Source organism: Pristiophorus japonicus, chromosome 1 (assembly GCF_044704955.1).
Source record: "Pristiophorus japonicus isolate sPriJap1 chromosome 1, sPriJap1.hap1, whole genome shotgun sequence".
Taxonomy (NCBI): Eukaryota; Metazoa; Chordata; class Chondrichthyes; family Pristiophoridae; genus Pristiophorus; species Pristiophorus japonicus.
Genome location: NC_091977.1, coordinates 351,889,142 through 351,916,320, shown reverse-complemented (window position 1 = coordinate 351,916,320; position 27,179 = coordinate 351,889,142). Strand labels below are relative to the sequence as shown.

The 27,179-nt window shown below is 41.2% G+C and overlaps 1 protein-coding gene across 3 annotated transcripts in view; it reads left to right on the top strand.

Annotated features, from left to right (window-relative positions):
- reck (reversion-inducing-cysteine-rich protein with kazal motifs) overlaps positions 1-19,087 on the top strand; it is a 194,833-nt gene extending 175,746 nt beyond the window's left edge. For all 3 annotated transcript variants that reach the window (XM_070890511.1, XM_070890515.1, XM_070890505.1), the window contains 3 exons: positions 881-954; positions 7,575-7,730; positions 12,110-19,087. In XM_070890511.1, coding sequence (XP_070746612.1) covers positions 881-954; positions 7,575-7,730; positions 12,110-12,316 — 437 coding nt within the window. In that variant the 3' untranslated portion in view covers positions 12,317-19,087. The remainder of the gene's footprint in view (positions 1-880; positions 955-7,574; positions 7,731-12,109) is intronic.
- The last annotated feature ends 8,092 nt before the right edge of the window (positions 19,088-27,179 follow it).

Genomic DNA, 27,179 nt, shown 5'->3' with positions numbered 1-27,179 from the left:
AGCAAGATGGACTCACTGGGGGGACTTCTGCACTACCTGCCCAGCTCACTTACTACGTCTGGTGGTCACCCACTTCCCCTCCACCTGTATACCTTTAAGCTGCTAGGTAACCACCTCCTGAAACGTGCTATACACGTAGTTCTCAGCCTCGCGGATGCACCTTATTGACTCCGCCCACTGTTCCAGCTCCGAAACGCGGAGCTCGAGCAGTTGAAGCTGGAGACGACACCTGCACACATGGTTGTCTAGGCTGCGCAAAGCATCTGCACTTCCATTCCTCTAGTTAACCTTATCTAGTTTAACAATCTACTTAAAAAGAAATAGAGAAAAGAGAGCTACTCACCAACTCGCCTCACCTGGCCTCCCGAACTCACCGACCTCTGGCTTCCCGATCTCCGAACTCCTGACACCTCGGCCTCCGAACTCCCGACTGACCTCCTGAACTAGAACTCTCCCGAACTCATGGACTCTCCTGCTCTCGGACTCTCCTGAACTTAGATGCAGAGTAAAGCTCCCTCTACACTGTCCCATCATACACTCCCAGAACCATAAAGGATCACTTGGGTGGAATGCGTGGAGGAAAATTGTGCAGGGAGAATTGCATGCCTGTAACTGAACGATTTTTCATCCATTTAAATGACTAGACGGAATATTGAGCGTGCTTTGTTACAGATGTGTGATCCTCTTACCCGATTTTCCTCCATGCGCTTTGTCCAGGTGATCCTTTATACCTGAGCACTAATCTGCCTCAGTGAGTCATATTGGTTCACACCAAAAAGCACTTAAGAAACTATTAACTGTAAAAGTTTGATTGTTATAGTGAGTAAAAATGCTTGCATAAAATTAGTCTAAAGGTGTAATATTTGTTGATGTCTTCTAGGAGCCTGCTGCCCATTGTGTGCTGGAATGCTGCGAGTTTTATGGAGCACAGATCAGTTGGACAGCCTTGCTAAGGTAATTCCTAGATACAGAATTAAAGCAAATCACTTCAGTTTGATTTTGAGTATAATTGACTAAAGCGGGCAGCCTCTATCACAGTGGTTTTCAAACAATTCTGTGTAGGGGAAGCACTGCAATTATTTACTCAGCCCAGAGAACCTCTGTCCAAACTGTAATAGAGGCAGTGTGCAGACTTGCTATCGCTACATAATACTTTCTTTATGTGAAATTTTAGATTATTTGATATAATCTGAAATTAAATTACATTTCTGTTAGGTATATTCATAAAGAGTTACTTTGTTGATGTCTTCTAGGAGCCTGCTGCCCATTGTGTGCTGGGAGGGAATTTGTGGGGAGCGAAGTAAGACAATACACAAATTTATGTACAGATACTTTTAGGAAGAGCAGGCCAATAGGTTACTCAGAGAAGTCACTAAATGTAACAGCCATTACTTGCATTTATATAGTGCCTTTAATGTAGAAAAACTGTCTCCGGTCACTTCACCAAGGTGTATTCAGACAAAAATAGATGCCAAGCCAAAGGAGGAGATAAGGGGCTCAAATTTGGCCCATCCCTTTTTTCGACGCACTTACTGGAGATGCGCTGCTTTTCTCCGTTGATAAGTGCACCGCAAAAAATCACTCCCCACTTTGGCCGCTGTCCGTCCTCTCCTCGGTCTTCGCGTAGCGTGGCCAGTCGAGTCGGGGGCGGAGCCTGCGTCCTGCGCTGAAAATAGTGCCGGGACGTCTGCACATACGCAGTGGAATGTCCGTGCATGTGCAGTAGCTCCTCGCCCCCAGCCCCCAGTCTGCGTGCTGCAGCCACTGTGTGTGTAGTACCCGATGCCCGCCCCTATCCCTGGCCGAGTGGCACCTCGGTGTGATCGACCTCAGGTTCGAAATTTTATGCACTAGTTATTTTTGAACTTTCTTAATGGCTTGTCATTTTCCTGGACTTTTGGATATTTTGAAAAAATTATGTAAATATGTTATGTCTCTTGTGAATAGTCAAACCTATTCACCTGGTGCTATTGTGACAAAAGAACATAAGTGATGGAGGAACACTGAGAGAATATCTTATTTATTGAAGTAGACTTTATTTCGATAATATGGGCTCAATTTTGGCCCAGTGTAATCATTGCAAACAAATAGTTGTTTAAATTAGTTGTGAGATTAGGGCAATTTAATTCAACTATCTTTTACTCCTTTTATTTTTGTAGTTTAAGCTTCCATGAATGCTTCTGTTATAGAGTAAATTAACTTTGCGAAGTTTGACATATGATGTCCTGTATAGCTGTTTGATCCTATTCACATTCTTTAGTCAAGTCATTAAGTTCTGCTGGCCTCCGATGTACCTACCTGCGCTGATTTCTTAATTCTCCAAGGGTTTTGTGAAGTGACCACATACACTGGCCTGAGTAGATTTGGAGTAACTATTAGCTGGCCTAAATGGCCAAAACTGGCGTAAGTGGCTGGTAACGCCCCCTTTTGAGAAAAGCTAAACTAAACTTAAAAAATCGTAACTAACTCACTTACACTGGCGCAAATTGAATGTGCAAAATGGGGATTTTTAAGATACTCCAGAAAAATCAAGTTGCTCCAAAAAACACAGAGCAACTCCTGGCCAATTTTGAGCCCATAGGAGGAGTTGGCAAAAGCCTGGTGAAAGAGATAGGTTTTAAGGAGGGTCTCAAAGGAGGAGAGGAAAGTGGAGGGGTTTAGGGAGGGAATACCAGGACATGGGGCCTAAACAGCTGTGAAGGTGCAGCCACCAATGGTAGGATGAAGGGAGGGTAATGCACAAGAGACCAGAGATGGAGGAACAGGGAGTTCTGTGGTGGGGCACTTATAGGGATGGTGGAGGCTCCAGAGATGGGGAGTGGCGAGGCCATGAAGGGATTTAAATACAAGGATGAGAATTTTAAATTGGCGGCGTTGGTGCACCGGGAGTCAATGTAGTTAGCATGGACAAAAGTGATGGGGAGCTGGACTTTTTGTAGGATGGGATATATGTACTTGCAAATTAATTGCAACAGAATTTCCCCATTGGTTTAAAATGCTAAATGCCTGAAAAACACGTTGAAAGCTCTTGTGGCTGTGGGCAGAAACAAGCTATTTGATATGCAAATGATATATTGGGCCAAAAATTCCAGCATCGTCCGTACGAAGTGCGCACAGACCCGGCATGGCCTCGCAAAAGCCGGTTTTCGGGGAGGACATTCGCGCGGGAGAGATTGGGCTATTTGCCCAGCAAATGTCCTTCAAACTTTTACGCCTGGTAAAAGCAGGCGCATAGCTTACATATAAAAATTAAATTAAAGCACTCATTTTTGTATTAAAAACCCTGTCCATTAAGGTAAGTTTATTTTTAATACTATTAAAAGACATTAAATAAATTCCAAAAAATATATATTTTTTCTAAAACATTTAATTTCAATTAATTTTAAATATGTGAGGTGTTTTATTTATTTATTATGCTGTAGTTCGGTGTTTTAGGGGGTATTCTCATTGATCGTAATGGGAGTCTGTACAAACAGCCCTCATTTTTATCATTGAGAATGCTGCGTAGTGATTGGTGTTCCAGGCCCACGTGACTCCAGCTTGTACGTACGAATCTCAAAGTCATCTCGTCATGTGCTGCGCAGAGAATCTAGGCCTCCTCCGGGATCACCAGGTAATTTAGTAGATTTTTTTGGGTCGGAGGCGTTCATACGAAGGAAGCCTCCAAACGCAATTTTCCCCCTCCATGAAAAACCCACTAGGATGAGCAGAGATGGACGATTCACCTGATTGGTAAAGTTGGTTAATAATATGACTGCCTGTCTAATGAGAGAGAATCTGAAGTGTTGCAGCATGCTTTGAATAGTATAAGTGCTGCTGGTTCTCCTTTTGTCCAATTCCATATTTCTTCACTCTTAGTGGCATGGGAGAGGGAGTCTATGGAGCTGAAGTGCCCAAAAGATTGAGAACTCTGAAGAATATGGCCTTTTGATTATTTTTGGGGCAGTTTAAAATACTATGCGAGTCAAGGATTATACTTAGATTATTTGATGTATTCTTTTACTAATGTGTAACTAAAAATTATAAATAAATGTCACTATTTGACATTAACCTGCAATGCAAAACACTGTTGGAGCCATTCCATCCGTGGCCGTCCACGATCTCGTCCCCTCACTCTTCTCACTCTAACTTAACTGATCTTGCTGATACATTATCTCTCTGTACTTTTATACTACACTCCTTCCTCTGTGTTCAGAGACTTCAACTATTAACTAACAGTTGTGATATAGGGCTCAATTTTCCCCAGTGATTTGCGCTTTTTTTTTTGGAGCAGGCTGCTTTTTCTGGCCTAACTTAAAAATCTACAGTTTCCCCAATCAATTTTCACCAACGTAACTCATTTAGTTATGAATTTTTTAGGTAAGTTTTTTTTTTTCTTTATCCAAAGGGGGCATAACCTACGCCAATTCTGGCCATTTAGTGAACTTTGGCCAGCTAATAGTTACTCCATTTCTGTTTAGGCCAGCGTATTTGGCCTCTCCAGAAAACCTTTGCGGAGAGTTAAAGAAATCGTCGCAAGTAAGTAAATCAGAGGCCCTTCGGCCTGGGCTAGGGGCGGGAAGCGGAGTGGACCGTGAAGGCACTCGGGGCCAGGAGAGGGTCGGCGGGGGAGGGAGCGGACGGACCGGCAAGCTTGGAATTAAGTAAGGAGAACTAACAGTTAAACTCCTTCGGTCTAATTAAATATACTTTGCCACATTATCGGAGGTTGCCCCCCCTCTCCCGGAGACAGTAAGAGCTCCGATCTTGGCCCCTTCTCTGGCCGCATACAAATTTAGCCCGAGGCTTTAAACGGCAGTAGACCCAACAAAAATAAAACAAGAAATAAGTCCGATCTGATTATCCTAAAAAGTTATAATAATTAAGGGGTCCTCCCACGTGACCAACCCTTTGATCCACAACATGGTGGAGCCACATAAAAATGTAAATTATAAAAAATAATAATCGGCGGTTTCGGCCGTATACAGAGAGGCTCCAACAAGCAGCGGCAGACAAACAGTCGATTCAACGACAGTAAATAAGCAGCAGACCCGATCTCCACCGATTTTAAACGCTGCATTAAATCAACTTCTCCCCCAGACAATTTAAATATAGTTTTACAAAAGTATAAATGAGTAAACTTATAATATCGGGACACAGACTCACAGACAGCCTGCAGCGTGCTGGCACGAATCAGCATTCGGTGTAACAGTGGATACAACTTCCCAGTTCCAGCAGACTCTTTAAAAATGGCCGATTGCCAACTCGGAGCTGTACTGCGCATGCGCGTCAATTGCAGCGACGCCAAAAACGTAAGTTTTTTCCCCGCACATGTGCAGAAGGTCCGGCTGCATTTTTGGCGCAGACAGCAGACTCCACCTCCCGAGGCGACTGGCCACACTGCACGGCTCCGGATTGCAGTATAAAGATCGGGGAAAGTTAGTACAATAATTTCTGCATCATTTCTGGACCTAAAAATCCAACGTAATTCTGGCAGTGCGCCAGAAAACGGGCTTGGGCAAAATTGAGCCCATACTGTGTAGTTTTAATGTCTATTTGTCAAACACTTGCCCTCTTTGAAATGTCACACTTCCAATCTCAACACATTCTTGGCTTTTAGACATCTGCTTTAAAAAGGTCTTTACACCATCCTTTACAATTCTCATTGGGGCAAGAACCTTCTGAACTGCCAAGCCTTTTGATCTGGGTGGGCAAAGCATGACCTTAACTATCATAAAAGCAAACTACTCTAAATGCTAGAAATCTGAAATAAAAACAGAAAATGCTAGAAATACTCAGTTGGTCAGGCAGCATCTGTGGAGAGAGAAACAGAGTTAACGTTTCAGGTTGACGACTTTTCATCAGAACCGATGACCTTAATCATGATCTTAACTACCTTCCATATTACCAAGGAAATCCATGGGTATGTAACTGTTAGTGACATTCAACTGGATAGACATTTCCCAGATACTAGAATTATCCGATTTTAATTAGCTTAATGAAGAATAGGTCACCAATTAAGTTTTATACTCATTTTGCCTGGCTAGTGTTTAAATTATAACAAGGGAGTACATTTTGTGACATCAGGGTTGTTTGAGGCACTTTTTAGGTTGTTAACCTTAACTACCCAAGGACAGTAGCACATTAATTGGTCTGCAGCTTCAGTTGAGTTCAGTTTAAGATGCCACCAGGGTCTTAGTTGGAAACATCTGGATGGTACTCGGATACATGAAGATTTTTGTGTAGATTTTCCCAGAATGCCTGTACGATGTAGAGAATGCCTTTGCGTCACCACAGTAGTTTCACTACTTCCAACACTGTTGCTGTGCTCCTCTTCACTCCTCTTCCACCTCCATTCAACCTGAAACTCCACTTTGCTCCTTCACTACCTTCAACCACCTGGGCATTTTTAACACTTTTGGGTCTGTATTAGACATTCATTCGGGTTAATTGTCACTAGTCGGTCCTGTAAGTGGGTTCTCTCCTACTGTTTGTATTTCATAGAATCGTAGAAAAAGGAGGCCATTTGGCTCATTGTGTCCGTGCCGGTCGAAAAAGAGCTACCCAGCCTACTCCCACCTTCCAGCACAAAATCCGTAGCCTTGTAGGTTACAGCTCTTTAAGTGCACATCCAAGTACTTTTTAAATGTGATGAGGGATTCTGCCTCGACCACCCTTTCAGGTGGTGAGTTCCAGACTCTCTCCACCCCCTGGTGAAGAAATGTTTCCTCATCTCTCCTCTATCCTTCTACCAATTACTTTAAATCTATGCTTCTTGGTATTGACCCGCCTCCTACGGGAAATAGGTCCTTCCTATCCACTCTATCTCGGCCCTTCAGAATTTTATATTTCGCACCAAATCGCTCTCAACTGTCCCCTTAGCTTAACAGGAAGCCAAAGGTTTGACATCGGATCCTCTCCCAACTCTCCATGTCTCGGGATTGGCCAGTTGACCTGCCAATCAACTGACTACCCCTTGACTGGGCTTACATGAATGCAACCATTCCAATATATTACCCTCAATCGAATGGGAGATGTAATAATGTCAGGGCCTGAAATGTAGTTTTGGTTTATTAACATGTTGCAATCAGATTTTATGTCTTGCTTCTGACTCCAGATTCAATATGTTTGAGTTGGTAAATTGAACTTATACACACAGGCCAAGTAAGAGGGCTCCACTGAAGGTGCTAAATGTAATGGCATCGTTTTTGAGGGGTTTTTTGTTGCTTGACATGAGGCAGAAAGAAAGTAAACTCTTCAACTAAAAGAATTCTATTAGTGGTTGTGTATAGATGCCAAACCTGCTTTGCTTATATAAATGCCATGTTATTGATGAAGCAGACATCCTCTTACTCTTAGGAACATAGGACAGGAGTAGGCCATTCAACCCCTCAAGCCTGGTCTGCCATTCAATTAGATCTGTACCATAACCCCATTTACCTCTTAGTACCAGGTGCAGCTAAAAGTTCAAATTCTTGAAGTGTGATGTTCATAAAAGACAATTGATTACCACAGAATAATTAGAAAATGAATTTGCAGTCTGTTACTGAAATGGTGCTCTGTTTCATACTCAGCATTTCTTTTTTTTCTTGCAGTTAAATGGAGGAAGACCAGTGTCTGTACACGACATCCTTTACACTTTACGTCTACATGTTTCAGTGCCTCAATGTGATGTTTTTGGATACCTAAGTATAGAATCTGATCTTGTGATCCTCATCATTCCAGTCGACGAAGATCCAACAACACTGCAGGTATATTTTGAACATTATGCACTTTTTGTTTATTTTAACTTTGTAGCTAATGGCCCGGAATTTGCGGTTGTAATAACGGTCAGCACTCGCCATCATTGCTGTGTAAAACTGACAGAAACTTCTGGTGTCTGCACATGCGCAATTAAACGTGGAAATCCGGAAGTTGTTGTCAGTGATGCTCTTCTCCTCTGCAGGGTGTGTTGTTGCAGTCTTCGCCAATGGAATCAACACAGAATAATTGATTTGATGTAAATTTCAACTATTTGCGCATTTTTCTCGCTGTAAAAAACAATGAACTGAGAATTAACCAGCATACTAAGTCTTAATACTGCTGAACAACCTCTCTGGCCCTTAAAAATGAATTTTACAAGTATGGAGTCTCATTCCCTCAGAAGAACATTTAAAAATGTCAGATTTTTAGAAAAAGAAATATTAATTTTTATTTTATTTTTTAAAGATTGTTTTATGATATTTAAGCCTCTTGCTTAATCCCATATGTATGTCCCAATCTTTATTTTGCTTTTTGTACAATGATTTAACTGAATTATATTCCCTGCTTTTTATTTCCTACTTTGCTGTCTAAGAATTCTTCAGTCTGATTGGCTCATTAGTCTGCCTTATTGCTGGTCACTACAGATCCCCTATAGGTGGCGCCAAATTCAAATTGACGTTGGAAATTAGGACATCTGCTCGCTAGAGTCCGCTTAATCTTTGTTCGCAGCTTTTTTTGAGGTCAGCGACGAGCGCCGTCCCTTCGCCGCTCACCGCAAAATCCGGGCCAATATGTTTTGTGTAATACCGAAAAATACATACACACAACTAAAATCAGTTCCATCGAACACATTTATCTGTATAAGTAAAAGTCTTGCATCTAGTGTGTGTGCTTTATGTCATGCCCTTCAACACTGTTACACCTGAAAGTGAGACCTTACAGATGTCATATCTCAAAACATAGGAACAGAAGTAGGACATCCAGCCCCTTGAGCCTATTCCACCATTCTGTTCAATCATGGCTGATATGTACATCACACATCCATTGGACAAAACTCAGTGTTTGGCTGAAATTAGCACTTGACTTTTAGTTACTAATCAAATATTCGAATGACTAAATGTGAATGCCAGTTTGATTCATTGAAAATGAGATCAGAGTTTGGGGAAGTGGCCAAAGATAAGGTCAAAGAGGAAGATTTAAAAGAGGCTTTTGAAAGTGGGGAGAGATGAAGCAAGGTGTAAGGTTTTAGGAAAAGTGTTCTAAACTGCAGGACTGTGTTGGTTAATGGCTCTGCCATTGATCGTATAGCAGGGGTCTGCGGAGTAATTCAGACATTTAAGAACAAAGGGTAGAGTGTGAGCTGGGGCAGCAGGTTGCAGAGGTTAGGTGGACCAAAGCCATAGGGGGATTTATAAACCAAGAAGAGTATTTTGAAATTAATGAGTTGAGGGATGGGGAGCCAGTGGATGCCAATGAAGACGGAGCTCTTCGGGTTTTAAAGTTGAATGGGGAACAGACATCAGGGCTCTGCATGTTGGAGTTTGTGCAGGATGGAGCTCAGGACTTACAAGGGTGTTGGAGAAGTTGAGTCTGGAAGTGACAACGGTATGAATGATGGGTTCAGCGGTTCTGGAATCAGACATTATACATTATTGAAGAAGTGGAATGAGGTGGTCTTGGTGATGGACAGGGTGTGAGGCCTGAAGCTCAGCTCAAAGTTGAATAGAACACGGAAATTGCACACCATCTGGATTACCTGAGTGAGGTTCCGTGGCTAACTAAGGAAATAAGGGAGGGTATCAAATTGAAAACAAGGACATACAATGTGGCCAAGACCAGTGGGAGGCCAGAGGATTGGGAAACTTTTTAAAAACCAGCAGAGAATGATTAAAAAAATGATAGAGAGGGACGATAGATTATGAAAGTAAACTAGCACAAAATATAAAAACAGATAGTAAGAGTTTCTACAGGTACATAAAAAGGAAAAGAGTGACTAAAGTAAATGTTGGTCCCCTGGAGGATGAAACTGGGGAATTAATAATGGGGAACAGGGAAATGGCAGAGACGTTGAGCAAATATTTTATATCGGTCTTCAGGGTAGAAGACACTAAAAATATCCCAATAGTGGATAATCAAGGGGCTATAGGGAAGGAGGAACTTAATATAATCACTATCACTAAAGTAGTAGTACTCGGTAAAATAATGGGACTAAAGGCGGACAAGTCCCTTGGACCTGATGGTTACATCCTAAAGTCTTAAAAGAAATGGCTGCAGAGATGGTGGATGCATTTGTTGTAATCTACCAAATTTCCCTGGATTCTGGGGCGGTCCCAGTAGATTGGAAAACCGCAAATGTAACTCCCCTATTTAAAAAAAAAAAAAGGAGGCAGACAAAAAGCAGGAAACTATAGACCAGTTAGCCTAATATCTGTTGTTGGGAGAGTGCTGGAGTCCATTATTAAGGAAGCAGTAGCAGGACATTTGGAAAAGCATAATTCAATCAAGCAGAGTCAGCATGGTTTTATGAAAGGGAAATCAGGTTTGACAAATTTGCTGGAGTTCTCTTAAGGATGTAACGAGCAGGGTGGATAAGGGGGAACCAGTGGATGTGGCGTATTTGGATTTCCAGAAGACATTTGATAAGGTGCCACATAAAAGGTTACTGCACAAGATAAAAGTTCACAGGGTTGGGGTAATATATCAGCACAGATAGAGGATTGGCTAACAGAAAACAGGGAGTCGGGATAAATGGATCATTTTCCGGTTGGCAAGCAGGAACTAGTGGGGTGCCGCAGGGATCAGTGCTGGGGCCTCAACTATTTACAATCTATATTAATGACTTGGATGAAGGGACCAAGTGTAATGTAGCCATGTTTGATGATGATACAAAGATGGGTGGGAAAGCAAATTGTGAGGAGAACACAAAAAATCTGCAAAGGGAAGTAGACAGGCTAAGTGAGTGGGCAAAAATTTGGCAGATGGAGTATAATGTGGGAAAATGTGAGGTTATCCACTTTGGCAGAAAAACTAGGAAAGCAGATTATAATTTAAATGGAGAAAAATTGCAAAGTGCTTCAGTACAGAGGGGCCTGGAGGTCCTTGTGCATGAAACACAAAAAGTGAATATGCAGGTACAGCAAATAATCAGGAAGGCAAATGGAATATTGGCCTTTATTGCAAGGGGGATAGAGTATAAAAGCAGAGAAGTCCTGCTACAACTGTACAGGGTATTGGTGAGGCTACATCTGGAATACTGCGTATAGTTTTGGTCTCCGTATTTAAGGAAGGATATACTTGCAATGGAGGCTGTTCAGAGAAGGTTCACTAGGTTGATTCTGGAGATGAGTTGAGTAAATTGGGCCTATACTCATTGGAGTTCAGAAGAATGAGAGGTGATCTTATCGAAACAGAGAAGATAATGAGGGTGCTTGACAAGGTGGATGCAGAGAGGCTATTTCCACTCATAGGGGAAAATAAAACTAGGGGGCATAGTCTCAGAATAAGGGGATGCCCATTTAAAACTGAGATGAGGAGGAATTTATTTTCTCAGAGGGTTGTAAATCTATGAAATTCTCTGCCCCAGAGAGCTGTGGAGGCTGGGTCATTGAATATATTTAAGGCGGAGATAGATTTTTGAGTGATAAGGAAATAAGGGGTTATGGAGAGCGGGCAGGGAAGAGGAGCTGACTCCATGATCAGATCAGCCATGATCTTATTAAATGACGGAGCAAGCTCGAGGGACAAATGACCTACTCCTGCTCCTATTTCTTATGTTCTTATGTTTTCGGCATCTGGGCCTTGTGTCCGGGGGCGCAGCACGAAGGGAGGCGTTGTACACTTTTTGTGGCACAAGGATGGGAAACTCGCAAATTTAAGTGCCGGGCCGTTTGCTCTCCAAGAGAGGCCGAGGGGGTGGGGGGAGAAACCTTTTTTTTAAAAAAAACACAAAAACATTCCCAAAACATTGCCCATGCCACCACAATACAGATTGCTAAAATAATTAAAAGAACCAACACTTGCATTTACCTTTGGAGTACTTCACCTTCCTCTGTACTGCCGGCTATGCTGGACCGCACTGATTTCCCAGATGGTCATTGCGGGTGCATTTCCGGGGCGGACGGGTCAGGCAAATGTCCAAACAACTGCCAATGTCGCACCAAGAGGCGTTGCACACCCGGTGCAGCTCTTCCTGGCGGTGCTGCTCAGCACCGTCGCAAAACCCAACCCGAGGATCGCGACTGGGTGCAGGAGACCTGAACACCAACTTTCACGCTGCTCCGGGGTGAAACCCAGAGCACAAAGTACCGGAAAACCCAGCCCTAAACTTTTACCGTTTGAGAATGCTTGAAATATTAACAGCTAAGATTTGTTTTTGTTTTAATTACAGATTGAGGCTTGCAATAAAGAGGCTGAGAAGATAGACTCTCTGATACAATCTGGTAGTCCAGCTTTAATGGCCCATGTTCCTCTGTCAGCACTCACCACCTCACAGGTGCAAGTTTCGTTAAGGGATTCATCTGATTCTGCAATGACAATCGTCTCCTCAGCTGCACTTTTACTAAGCCTAGTAGTTGCTTTGTCAGGGTTTTTATGATTCAGATAGGTGTTGCTTGTTTATGTCAGAACAAGACTGTATTTAACTTGCTGTTGAACTACAGGTGGAATGCATGCTTAATGGCTGAACTACAAACCCCTGCATAGTAACTATAGAGGGAGAAGAGAAGCCAGTGAGTTATACAAAATGTGAACTTTAGTATCTTTTAAATACAAGTAAAAATCCAAAATATATCTTTATACAAGCAATTTTTCATGAAGGGATTTATTTAATTTAAAATGAATGCAGTTTAAGTTAATCAGTTAGTTCTAGTGCATTTATTTCTTTGAAGCGTTTGAAATAATTTGGATCTTGATATGCAGCAGTTTATTAGTCTAGTGTTCAACAGGCAACTTGACTTAAAATGTGGAAATGATTGAATTCAGTTCCTTCTCAAGATGTTGGCATTTGTAATTTCATCCAACATTGCGTCAGTTCAGACTTATTTTAGTGGGTTCTGTAAAGCTGAGTTAAAGCTCGGCAGAAATAGTTGATAATATTTGTAGAAGTCCAGTATTAACTAGAATCTACAGCACAGAAACAGGCCATTTGGCCCAAATGGTCTTTGTTCGTGTTTAAACTCCACACAAGCCCCCCCCCCACTCCTCCATCTCTTCCCATCCTGCCTCTGCATCCCTCTATTCCTTGCATCAAGACTCCCCGTGCTATCTGCTTCAGCCACTCTATGTGGCAGTGAGTTCCACATTCTCAACACTCCCTGTTACACATAGAAACATAGAAATTTACAGCGCAGACAGAGGCCATTTTGGCCCATCGTGTCCGCGCCGGCCGACAAAGAGCTACACGGCCCTTGGTCAGCAGCCCTGAAGGTTAAATATAAACCTATGAACAATGACGGAAAGGCAAAGAGCACCAAGCCCAACCAGTCCACCTCACCACCAAAACCCCTTATACTAAAACATTCTACACTCTACCCCAACCGGAGCCATGTGATCTCCTGGGAGAGGCAAAAACCAGATAAAGCCCCAAGTCAATTTAGGGAGATAAAATCTGGGGAAATTCCTCTCCGACCCATCCAGGCGATCGAAACTAGTCCAGGAGATCTCCCTGGCCGTATTCTATTCCCTGCAGTACTTACCATTATATCTGCGCCATCCAACAAAAGATCATCCAGCCTAATCCCAATAAGTGCTCATCCAACCATCTCTTAAAAGTGGTGAGGGTTTCTGCATCCGCAACGACATTAAATGACAATTAAAACCTGAAAATGAAACCAAATTTAGTTTTAAACATTAAGGGGGTGAAATTCGGTCACGCCTCTGTTGCGGCATTAATCCAAGTGGAGCGGTACTTTTAGCACCATGAAAAAATTTGCACTTCCTGCCCAGAAATTCGTCAGAATCGGTCGAAGAGCTGACGGGGGCAATAAATCAGCCGTTGCACACCAGAGCTGGGCGGGGGCAATAACAAAAGTTTCGTCGGTACATTTTGCGGGCCCATTGCGCATGCGCGGAATTCCGAATCTGATCCCAAGAAAGGCACGGCATAATAATGCACCCATTAAAGTTTTCAAAATCACTTGTTTTCAACCTGTACAGTTGTGTCTATCTGCTATTGCAAACTCAGAGGCTCATGCACCGTGCTGTGTGTAAACGTTGCACTGACTGTGACCTCTGAGGGAAGCACTTCCTCATCCCTTTGAGTAGCCACCAGTAAACAACTCTGCAAGCCTGTTCTGACCGTTTTTTCAGGCGTTGTTATGGGCGGACGCTCAATGAGGCGCACGCACCGAATTTAGCAACTGGAGCGCAAGTGTGCGCGTTGCACCAGGAATACGTCTTGATCGGTATGATCGTCAACAGCCAGGCGCTTGCAGTTTGCGCCCCCGGTGACCTTTTAATGAATTTTCCGTCGGGGCACTAAAAGCTGCACACCCGGTCACTAAGCTCTAATGCTCACAATAACGCCCCCTCTGGCTGCTAACTGAGGATATAGACAACTGAAAATCCAGCCCTTAATTTTTTGTTCCATTCTCTAACTAAAAATCCATTTTTTATAGTTCAACCATTACCATTAACCTTTTTAGAATTAACACTATTAATACTCCTGCAAATAACCTTAGTTCCAGTTCAATTGATGTACTGGGATGGCCATATGCACACAGTAGTCTTTTCCACTGCTGTACATTCCTATATAGGTCCTACATAGAATCTCTCTAAGCTCATTATTTGCTTCTTTACACGTTTACATCAATCTCTTACTTTTCTTCATTTTGATTTGTTTCTAAAATCATAGAAATTTCTGCACAAAATATGCAGTTGCTGTCTGCTTTAATCCCACTTCCTACTCTTTTCCCATATCTTTTAATAGTTTTCTTTTTCATAGAAACATAGAAAATAGGAACAGTAGTAGGCCATTCGGCCCTTCGAGTCTGCACCGCCATTCAATATGATCATGGCTGATCCTCTCTCAACACCATATTCCTGCTTTTTCCCCATATCCCTTGATGCCTTTTGTTTCTAGAAATCTATCTATCTCCCTCTTAAATATATTCACTGACTTGGCATCCACAGCCTTCTGGTAGAGAATTGCACAGGTTCACCACCCTCTGAGTGAAACAATTTCTCCTCACCTCAGTCCTAAATTTCCTACCCCATATCCTGAGACTGTGACCCCTTGTTCGAGACTTCCCAGCGAGGGGAAACATCCTCCCCACATCCAGTCTATCCAACCCAGTCAGAATTTTATATGTTTCAATGAGATCCCCTCTCATTCTTCTAAACTCTAGTGAATACAGGCCTAGTCGACCCAGTCTCTCCTCATATGACAGTCCTGCCATCCCAGGAATCAGTCTGGTGAACCTGTGCTGCACTCCCTCTATGGCACGTACATCCTTTCTGAGGTAAGTAGACCAAAACTGCGCACACTGCTCCAGGTGCAGTCTCACCAAGTGTTTCAAGTGTTTAATTCCCTTCTAAGCATTGTGATTGACACTGTTCCAATAGCTGCTTCCATATTCTAATAACCCTTTTGGAAACATTTCTTTTAACCACCTCCTTTATGCCTTTAAACTGACCTAAATTTATGCACCTTGTCATCAATTCACCATCTTTCACCATTTGTTCCTTCAAACTCTCATAATTTTGATCACATCTGTTAGATTCCCCTAAACCTTCTCTTCAGTGAATACGTCCCTAGTTTTCAACTTTCTCATCATATCTCTGGGACATCGTTCTCTCTACAATCTTAGAAAAAATAATTTGTTCCTATTCTCTGCTTTCTTTCCTTCAACGATCACTCCATCTATGCCACCCACTTTACCTCTCATACCATTCGCTTTAATCGTTGCAACACGTTTCTTTAGTAGTTTACCAAATTCGTTTTATGAAATTCCAAATATATCACATCCAGTGCATTAATGTTGCCTATAGGCTTGATAATTCTTTGGAAGAATTTGATTATATGTTTGAAGAAATCCAATAGGGCATTCAGAAGAAACTTATTTATCCAGAGAGTGATGAGAATGTGGAACTCGCTACCACAGAGAATAGTTGAGGCAAATAGTATCGATACATTTAAGGGGAGGCTAGATAAGCATCTGAAGGAGAAGGGAATAGAGGGCTGTGCTGATGAGCAAAAACGGGTGGCGATTCGAGTGGAACATAAACGCCAACATGGACTAGTTGGGCCGAATGGCTTGTTTCTGTGCCGTATATCGTATGTAATCCTATGAAGCCTGATCTACCCTTTACAAATCCATTCTGACTATGCTTGATTAGCCTATACATTTATAATGTTATCCTTATTTAGGATCTCCAGCAGTTTTCTTCCTACTGATGAGGCTTTAATGAGCTTTAAGTACATTCATCAACCCTGAGTCCTTGGGCACAATTACAGTCCCCAGAGAATTTGGGGAAATTACAATTAGTGCCTCTGCTATTTCAGCACTAATCGCCCTCTGTGTGAAGTGTATACTATTTGGGTCAGGTTAAGTGTCCATTTTAACTCTTATTAATCTGTTTAATACAGTTTCCTTTCTAATTTTTATACATCGAGGGTTCCTCCACCCCCCTTCTCAGGTATTCCTTTCATTGCCCTGATCTGCACATACAGAGACCAAATACTTTTTAGGTATCCATAATGATGCTCATTGGCCCTTAGAAGCTCCATTGCTTCTTTGACAATGCTTTTCTTTCTGATGTGCTTATAAAAGTTATTGCTGGTAGTCCTCCTGTTGAATACTTGTCTTTTTTCATACTCTGTTGGCCATTGAATTTTCCTTTTTACTGCATCCTCTGCTTTTGCTATTTCTCCTGGTTAACCTTCTATATGACTCAGTTTATTTTTTATTGTAAAATAGGTTATCATCGCGTATTGGACGCAGACCAGATTTTAAAGTAACAATACATTTTTTGATTCTAGCAGGCAACCAAATCCCCAAGTCAGCAATAAACTCCTTCATCCTGCGTTAAGCTGCTATCCTCCAACTTTACTTTTGGCCTAATCTTATTTGTTCAAGCGGTTGGGACCTTTGTTGTACCACCTCTACTCCTGCCGTGATGTTTTTAGAAGATACTCCTTTTATTTCACACTTAACTATTTCCCATTGTTGCTCCATTGTTTTAATCTGTCAATTTTACCATCCAATTAGGGGTCCTCTAAATTGTCCTCTTAGGACTAATCTTATAGTTTGCTTAATTTCAACAATATGGTCAACAATTTGGGTATGTAATAGGGAAAGCTCATTTGGTCATTCACTCCACAGATCATGTCAAATTTATCACTATCAACTGTACCTAACCCATTCAATGTCCTGAGGGAGCTGGCCAAACACAGCTAAAACTTTCAACATACAATTTTAAAGGGGATGCAAGAACAGAGAGACTTAGAGGTGCATGTACACAAATCTTTGAAGGTAACAGGACATGTTGAGCAGGCATACGGGAGAGGTTATAAACAAAGGCAGAGTACAAAAGCAAGGAACTTATGCGAAAACTTTATAAATCACTGGTTTGCCCCAACTGGAGTATTGTGTCCAAAACTGGGCATTTAGGAAGGATGTCAAGACCTTAGAGACGGTACAGAGGAGATTTACTAAAATGGTACCAAGGTGCAAGACTTTTTTTTAACATGAGGGACTAGAAAAGCTGGGGTTCTCTTTCGAACAGACAAGGTTATGGGGAGATTTATTAGAGGTGTTCAAACTCATGAAAGGAGAAACTGTTTCCAGTGGCAGAAGGGTCAGTAATCAGGACACAGATTTAAGATACAGGGGTATTTGGCAAAAGAACCAGAGGCGAGATGAGAACTTCTTTTTACACAGCGATTTGTTGTGATCTGGAATGCACTGCCTGAAAGGGTGATGTAAGCATTTTCAATACTAACTTTTAAAAGGGAATTGGATAAATACTTGAAAGTGAAATGTTTACAGGCAATGGGGAAAGGGCAGGTGTATGGGAATAATTGGATCGATCTTTCATCAGAGAATCGGCACAGGCACTTTGGGCCGAATAGTCTCCTTATGTGCTGTATCATTCTATGATTCCATTCAATTAAGTGAAGTTTCTCCCTGACCCTGGTGGGCATCCAAGATACTAATCCAACTGTACAACTCCCACTATTCATTTTATCCAGTGGCATGTTACAGTTGATTTATTCATTATCTCCTCTGTACAGAAATAAAAAAGGAAATTTTACAATTTGCAGATCTTCCTGCGCAGTGAATGCATATTGCAAATTCAGGTACAGAAGTCAGCAGGCCTTACAAACTCTTAATCTCACTGGATGGAAAATCTTGCAGGGCCATTGACCTCACACTTGAATTCCCAATGTCTGCTCCCAGGGTGCAAAGCACAACAATGGGTGTGCGTTTAGTAAACTCTACCCTAAAAGTCTCTGGGCAAAACAAGTTCCAATTTTTTTTTTTAATTAACGGACCTGCCTGCATAACATGTAAGCAACAAAGTGGACAGATGGATCCACAAGTTGTTTAAATAGCATGCATAACTGTGAGCCATTGTTATTCTGCCTGTACAACTGGTTCATTTTTAAGTACGCTAGTATTTTTTTTAAGTAAACAAATGGGCAACCCTGCCTGATATTGGTACACATTATGGTGCGTGAATATGCTATTTACTTATTGTGGTTTGCTGCAGTTAGGTTTTATCTCAGCTGTAAGGATGTCTGATAGTCTGGAGTAGGGTGAACCTAGACTGAATTTTTTGCAGTGTTTGTAATATCAAGAAGGATATTGTTGTGTGAATCTTTTGTTGAAATACTGAGGTAATTTCTTAATAATCTGGTGATAATGGAACAGTATTTTTTAAATGAAGAATAGTTTTTAAAATGAAAGGATTTCATGCCATACTTCTCTCCAATTACTTTTGCGAAAATGCATTCAAGGCTTGTGCTCTCATAGAAAGTATAACTTGATTTTTCACCCATGTTCAGGACTGTCCTCAGTACTGCTCATGTCCAAAGTGGATTTATGAAAATTGGCAAAAAGAAAAGCAGACTTTTTACTTGTTAAAGATTGTTCAGGAAAAAGTGTGGAATTACACAGGGTAGGCATAAACTGACAATGGCATATGTAAACCTAGGTTAGACTGAGACATGGTGATCTTAATGATAGCTAAGGAGTTTGAAAAATTGCCAGAGCAGTGACAGAAATGAATGGAGTTTTCTGGCCCAGAGCACGGTTATATTACAGGATATGTCGTAGAGCAGCAGTGCATGTAAAATCTAATTTGCATTTGTCGTGGAAGTGGATTTCACATTCGCTGACGTATGTTTCCAATCTTGACTCCATTACATGTGGTGGGGGGGGGGGGGGGGGGGGGAAGAGATCATCCAGCATTCAAAAGGTTCTTTCATTTCTCCATCACTTAGCTGACTAAGACATGCAGGTCGCCATGGCTTTTCAATCTTGCTGCTCAGCCATTTTTTACATTTCACAGTTGGATTAACGATTATTTTGCCTTTTATACCAGTTAAATGGTTCATTAGCTACTTGAGAAGTGTTAAAGCTTGATCTTTACAGGAACATTATGATTGACTGCTTTCTTTTGCTACAAAAAGATAGCATGTTTTGCAATAACAAACTCCTGCCATTTTGTTAGTGAGTCATAAATAATGTTGAAAATGGGCATTTTACCTTTTTTTCCAACAAAAGAGGAAAATATAGCCCTTAGTTTTTCATGCAGATTTATAGCATTGAGAATTACCCGTAGTGGGTCATAACCCTTCAACGTTTCCTCATTAATATTTTGGCATGTTGAACTTGCCTTTTAGTGTTGGTGTTTTCTTTTGACTCTTTATTGTTTATTTTTACACAACATTTGAATACAGAGAGCAGTGATGTGTTATAAGGTCACATTACCTTGGTGATGATTGGCACTGGTCCTGTGAAAACAGGACATTGTCCTTGAACCCCAATCCCTCAATTGTCCCTGCAGCTATTTGAATTCTATCTAATGTAACGGTCTTGTTCTGCAGGTAGTGTGTCCAATATTGCTCATCATATTATAATTGTGGCTTTATTAATTTATAGTGATCTAAGATAACTTGTTTCAGCTGGAATGAAATTTCCTCAAGGCGCAGTCAAGACCAGATTAGATTTGTTGATAACTGCTTGACATTCTTTGCATGGTTTCATTGAATGATCAGTAAATGCCTCATGTTCTTTTCCTTTTCCACCTTTAAAAATAGCGCCCATTTCATATTTAATATGTTTCTTGTTCCCATAAAAATACTGTCTGTCGCTCCTTATTTCAGCAGCTTAATTTGTTCAATACTTTTTGATACTGTCAATCGCCCTTACACTAGCCATCTAGACACAAAGCTGGTGTCCACAAAAATCTATGTTACTAGTATATCACCTGTAGCTTTGCACCTTAGTAACTGTGCCTGTGGCCCGTTCTTGTAAAGGTAATCTCAGGCTTCTCTCAGCATAGGTTTCTCAGAGAGCTCAGATATAAACCCTCCCCTTCCAACAGTAATGTTATAATTGTCATTGACCTGAATAGGCATTTGGCTCTGAATGCTTGTTCAACTTCAATATTGTGTTGCTTGAAATCCATTGGTTCCCAGTACCATGGCGTGTAATGGCAGCTACTTCACAAAGACCGCCTATTTTCATCTCTGTAACATCATCCAACTCCACCCCTGCCTCGGCTGTTCTGCTGCTGAAACCCTCATCCATGCCTTTGTTACCTCTAGACTTGATTGTTCCAGTGCACTCCTGACCGGTTCCCACGTTCTACCCTCCGTAAATTTGAGGTCAACCGAAACTCTGCTGCCTGTGTCCTAACTCGGACCAAGTCCCGTTCACCCATTACTCCTGTGCTTGCTGACCTACATTGGCCCTTGGTTAAGCACTGCCTCAATTTTTAAATTCTCATCCTTATTTTCAAATCCCTCCATGGCCTCATTCCTCCTTATCTCTGTAACCTCCTCCAGCCCTACAACCTTTCGAGATATCTGTGGTCCTCCAATTCTGGCCTTTTGAGCATCCCCAATTTTAATCATTTCACCATTGACGGTCGTGCCTTCATCTGAAAGAACCTAAGCTCGAGAATTCCCTTCCTAATTCTCTCTACCTTTCTACCTCTTTCCTGCTGTAAGGCGCTTCTTAAAACCTACCTCTTTGACCAAGCTTTTGATCATCTGCCCTAATATCTCCTTACGTGGCTTGGTGTCAGATTTTGTTTGATAATGCCCCTTTGAAGCACCTTGGGACGTTTTACTATATTAAAGGTGCTATATAAATGCACGTTGTTGTTGGTTGGCAGGCCTGTTGATGAACTTGTGAGCGTCAGACAGCTCAGGCATTGGTTGGTCCTTCGTCACGTCTGCTGTGACATTAGTTGATAGTCCTATCAATAAAACACGCAAGACCAATGAAAAAGTTGAAATGAGTTTGCACTGAATTAAGCCAATCATGTAGCTGAGAGATGAAACTACATTTAAATGCTGCAGTTTAACAGCCAATCACAATAGACGCTAAATATTTATTGTACCTGTATAGATAAATTTCTGTAAGTCTACTACTCTGTGACATTTATGAATAGCCATAACAGATCCCAGCAGAACTCCACCTAATCACTCACCTCATACATATAATTACACTCTTGTAAGTGCACTACAAAAGCATATTTAAATATAAGTTGTAATTTTATTCAAGTATTAACAGGAGATTCTCTGCAAATAATGTTGTCATTTAATAAGCCTGGATCTGGAGCAGATCCAGGTTTTGTAGCATCACTTTTAAACTTTGTGTATAGCAAAGTCTTAAAGATCCTGCTCTTTGTTATTGACTGGCAAGAAGATGAAAATTGTGGCTGGGTGGAAGTGAAGTTGGGATTGTGGGGAACAGAAAATGTATTCAAGCAGGATCTTTTGAAGCCAAATTACTAACTTTGGGCTGATGTAGAATTCATGAAACCTCAGAAATTTGATACTGCTCCACCTAAGCATTTCTGGTTTCAGTAGGTAATTGCATTGATGAAATCATTCAGTGACATGGGCTATGTGCAAGAAGTTCCGTTTTCAACACTACCTGTTGTAGTTCAGCCATAACTTGCTGGTTTGATGCCCACTTTAAACTGATGTAGTTCAAGTGTGTATGTTTTATGATCATTGTCTTAACAGTTTACATCCTAAATCAGTATTACAGAAGAAGGTATCTTTTGAAGGAAATGGTAGCACTTTATTTTAAAGGACATGAACAAGCTTTTAATAATGGTTTATAATTACAGCATGATGAACAGCAGTTCAATCCTGATATAGTGCTCGATTTCTCAAATAGCTAAACTGAGCACGACACCAGACTGAACCACTGCAGCTGAGGTCAGGTCTGACGGAAAATATAAATTTCTTATATTTTAATGTGGACAATATCCTAATGTGTGGATTGAATTTTCAGAAGTGTCACAGCTTCTGTGACTTAATTTTCCCCAGCTTCACGGTAACCGCAGTAAACTATGGGGGACAAGACTTCAGCCTTGACTGAGTTAGTAGAATTCTTACATTTAAAGACTGCCCAAAGCTCCAAGAGATTTGATCCACTTTATATCTTGCCTTATCAACTTTGGCAGGTTCCTCACTACACATACAGCAGGGTGTGACTCTGAACCACCTTGCCATCAACTTGAGAACTTCCTTCAGAATATGGGGCGAAGCCTTCAGCAAATGTAACTAAATTCATTCTCTAATTCCACATCTAACACCTTGAGCAGTTCAAACTAACCAGTCTGCTCTGATTGTAATTATAACTCTATTCAAAACCTTGTGTATATATCGAGGACATTACGTGCAGCCGTTGTTATCTCTGAATGAATACATGCCTGCCTATTGTGACCAAAATCAGTTTCAGACCAGTATCCCGTTGTGCCTTGGAGGAGAAAGAAAGTCTATTAATTGTGTGTGTGTCTGTGTGTACCTTCCCTTCTGGCCAGATCTGCACAAAAATGTGCCTTTAAACTTCAAGTTGCAAACTCAGGTTTACTGCAGTGGTCTTTGTTGAAAAGTTCAGGTTTTTCACAGAATTTGGAGGAAATGTAGCATAGCTTTTAGCCTACTTTGCTATTCAACTATTTTGGTTAACTTCCTAACCAAATTGTCCATTTCTTCAGTAGAAAACCTTTTTCCCAACACCTTGACATGTAATTCCCCCCATCTCTTTGGTAGAGAATTTACCCCTTATGCAAACATGATTTCCTCTCAACTGCTCCTTTCAGAATATACCTTTAGTACCTTTGCTTTCTCCCTGCTTTGCCATAGTGCAAATAGCATTGTATTCTCAGCCTGAAGGAACCCACATCAGTTTTACTGTTAAAAGTCTCAGGATCAAAACATTCCAATTAAAGAATTTTTGACAAATGCCATAACCGGTGACACAAATTCTATCCCTCTGAAGGTTTTGTACTAAATCAAATCCTCTTGTTCGAAATTGTAGTTAGGTGTATTTTTTTTATAAGGGTTTGTTCATGCTCCTTTAAAACAGTGAGGCCAAAAATTGAAAAAAAAATTGTAAAACTTGATTAGACTGAAATACATTGTCTGCAAATATTTGTAATAAAAAGTATTGAAGTTTAGTAGGACAGATAATGAAGGAGTGTTTTTGCACAGTTATTCACCAGTGCTGCCTTTTTAACATTTAATTGATATTTATAAATTGATTGCAGAAAATGTATTTTTTCATTAAATAGTTGGTATGTTTGTTTTTCAGTTAAAGGGGAAGGAATGCTGGGGGATATTTTTTTTATGTTTTAAATATCCTATTGCTTTTCTGTAGAGTAAGTAAACTTTCCTTCTCCTTTAAAAATTGTACTGCAGTAGTGAGAGTTAATAGTTATCCTGGTATGAAAGTAATTGTTGATGCTGTGAGATTTTTAAGACCATTCTATAAATATAACAGCACGCAAATGCAAGATCTAACAATTTTCCAGATTGTTGCTTTGTTTTAAATGAGCAAAGCGTATTTTAACAAAAGTGTTATCCTCTTATTTCAGTAATAGCATTGCTCTCTATTTTTGTTAACAAAGAAGGAAGCCATTTCTACAGTATGACAATCATTTAAATGTATAAAATAAACTGAAATTTATTATTTTAATAATCCTTGAAAGATTTTTAAAAATACAATGAAGTGTTTAATTCATGGGCTGGAGCTGAAATATTTATAGTGTATAAGCTATTTAAATTTTTATGACGGTTTTGTTACACCTCTTTATAGAGAAAGTGCCATATGAAAGTATTAATGCATGATAACTAGTGGATCGTCTTCAAAATAAACTGAAGTCCATTTTTAGAATGTATGATATTGATGTACTGCTGAGCTGAATGTTGTGTGCCATTTTAGCTCTATTTTTGCTCTTTATTTTTGTACTTTGTGCACACAGGCCTATCTTTTATATGAAGTAATTTTTATATCTTCAGTATTATGTCATAGGTGCCTTCCACAAGATCTTTTTAAAAATGGAAGATGTGCAAAAATCAGAGATTTTTGTCAAGTTTTAGATTTTGTAAATGCGTAGGCACTTAATATTTTAATGTAGACCTCAATTTATCACAGTCCAAGGACTTGTTCTCCTTGGAAAAATATTAGTATTTATGTTACACTTGTAAATTCTATTAAAGGAGTATTTTAAAAAATTGAGTGCTTTTGTTGTTTTGATTTGGATTCTTAATGTTCATTATAAAAAATGGTTATTTAGAATACTTGTGTATTTCCGCTACGCGTTGCTAGTTATTACTTTTTTATTCATTGCCGACAATAAGGTAGAATTTCCTGGAAACAGCACCCCATTTCCAAACGCAATTTATTATTAAATTGGACATTATCTCCCTGTGTTTGTAAACGGTCCCAGCATTGCTTCCATTTGTCCTAGCCGGTTTTAAGAGCCAGGCATCATTTAAATAAAGCTTCCAGGTTCCTCGATGGAATGACGTGTCTGCGGGTGTGTCGTCCACCTACATGATGCAATTTTCTTACACATGCTTACCTGCTGCTTCCCTTTTTTCACTGCTGTCAATAACGCCATCCTCATCTCCTCTCCTGAGCTGTTCAACCTGCACTTCCACTAAGCATACCTCCTCAATTCACACTGTACCCAATCTCCACAAACGCATGACATTCCCCACTCCTATTACATCTGCCTGATTCTCACTTTCACTATATACACTACATACAGAAGACACATCCTTCCTAGCCATTTGTTACGTTGTCCTACCCCTTTCGCAGGAGAGTTAAGCACAGAATAGCAGGGAGAGGGCCAGAACTGGCGTAGGTCCACCAGGGCCCGTGGAAGTTACCCCACCAGAGGAGGAGGGACTGGAGATAAGCGGCATCTCCAGCATTTTGAGTATTGGTGATGGCGAGATTGGCGGATCAGCAGAGCAGGGTGACTGATTTAACCTTACACCCCCTCATCTCCCACAATCAACTTCACCCTCAGCTGACTTAACATATCGTTCAATATGGTCAAGTGCTTCATGTGCACATTAACGTCTTCTAAGTACCATTACTAAATCTTTACCTTTTTTCTTCTAGGGCCCTCTCATGAAGAACAGGAACTCCTGTCCACAGAGGAAGACTCCTCGGAGGACTTCATCCCTCCTGAGGATGCACCATCACACGCTATATGCGTTGCAGGCACCAGTCCGGATACTGGCACATCAAGCAGGCCTGTTAGTCAGATAGATGAGACTGCACCTGGTGAATCTTGCAACACAAGTGAGCAGGAGCAGATAATGGTGGCAGGAACAACTGAGGATGAGTACGTGGTGAGGGCATCGTCCTCTCCAAGCTTTGCTCAGCAGGACAAAGATGTACAATGCCAGGAACCAGTTAGATAAAGAAAAACACTGGGGGCACAAATGTGTACGGTGTTGGCGGCCCTGCCAAGCACTATGTCCACTATGGTAGGGAGGATGGAGAAGTCCATTTCCACCATCTGTGACAAAAGCAAAAGAAGGTGGATGCTGGAAATCTGAAATAAAAACAGAAAATGCTGGAAATACTCAGCAGGTCAGGCAGTATCTATAGAGAGAGAAACAGTTAATGTTTCAGGTCGTTGGCCGTGAGTATCTCGAGCTGAGGAAGATACAAAGCAACCTACTATCATCTCTGCTCAAGGGTAGTATCTCGAGAAGTGGTAGAACTAGGAAGCGAGCGACTAAAAAGAGCACTTAAGAGTCACACTTGGATGATGCACAAATTGACTTGTTAATATTTGATTTATGCTGCACTTTAATACTTTTTTCACTTCTATTGCTCTTGTATGCCCTCTGCTTTCAAGGCAATGTCTGTGTCTGTTTTTTATGTCATAGGTGCGAAAGTCGGATCAGTGTTTTAAAAGTGATGACTTGGATGATTGCAGGACTGTTGGAGTAAGGGGGTCTGGTTAAGTAAGTGTGGTAGAGGTGAAGATCTTTGTGAAGCACTGAGCACCTCAGTCTGCAAGATGATCCACACGCCATGAGTCATACCCTCCATCTTCCTCTTGCCATCATCAAATGATGAGTCCAGCTACCGCCTTCCTCCTGTACATCCAGCTCTTTTTGTTGTGCGATGTTATGCAAGACGTAGCATGCCACTATTATTCTGGATACTCTGGCTGGTGAGCATTGCAGGCCTGTCCAGACCTGTCAAGGTACCTGAAGATGTTAACGTGCACATGAAACACTTGACCATACTGGATATGTTTTAAGTCAGCTGAGAGGGTGTAAGGTTAAATCAATCACAATGGCCCGCTCTGGGATGCACCTTGTGGTCATGTGGCTAATGTTGTACCTGTTCTGTTGTGGAATGGTGGCATTCTGAAGAGGTGTCATCTGCTATGATAGGAAGGGGTATCGCTTGTCACCGAGCAGTCATCCTCTAGACTGGCACCAGGGCAAAACATATCGGCGGGGGGGTGGAATATTAGGCTGTCATAAGATGACGCCATCATGGCAACTCCCTAGCTATCAAGCTAGCTAGCTACATGAGCCACTTCTTGCCATTGCAGCTAGCTACATGAGCCACTTCTTGCCATTGCACATAAGTTGAACATTAATAAAGTGGTAGCCCTTGCGGTTAACAAAGGCTCCTGGCTGATTGGTGGGTGCACCAATCACTGTGTGTGAAACCAACAAGAGCTGCAAATCCAATGCTCTCTCAGTTTGCCTATTATCATTAGTTGTGAAGCAGATATATTTACGTGCCCTGACAAATAATGCATCAGCCACCTACCTGATGCATTTGTGGGCAGCTGACTGCAACATCCTCTGTCCCCTGTGGTAACCTGGAAGGATCCAGAGGTAAAATTGCATCATAGAACTCCGATTTATATATATTCATGAGCATCCAGCTTCACTACAGCTAGAGTCTCGTCGATCCTGATACTCGCCACCATTAATATTG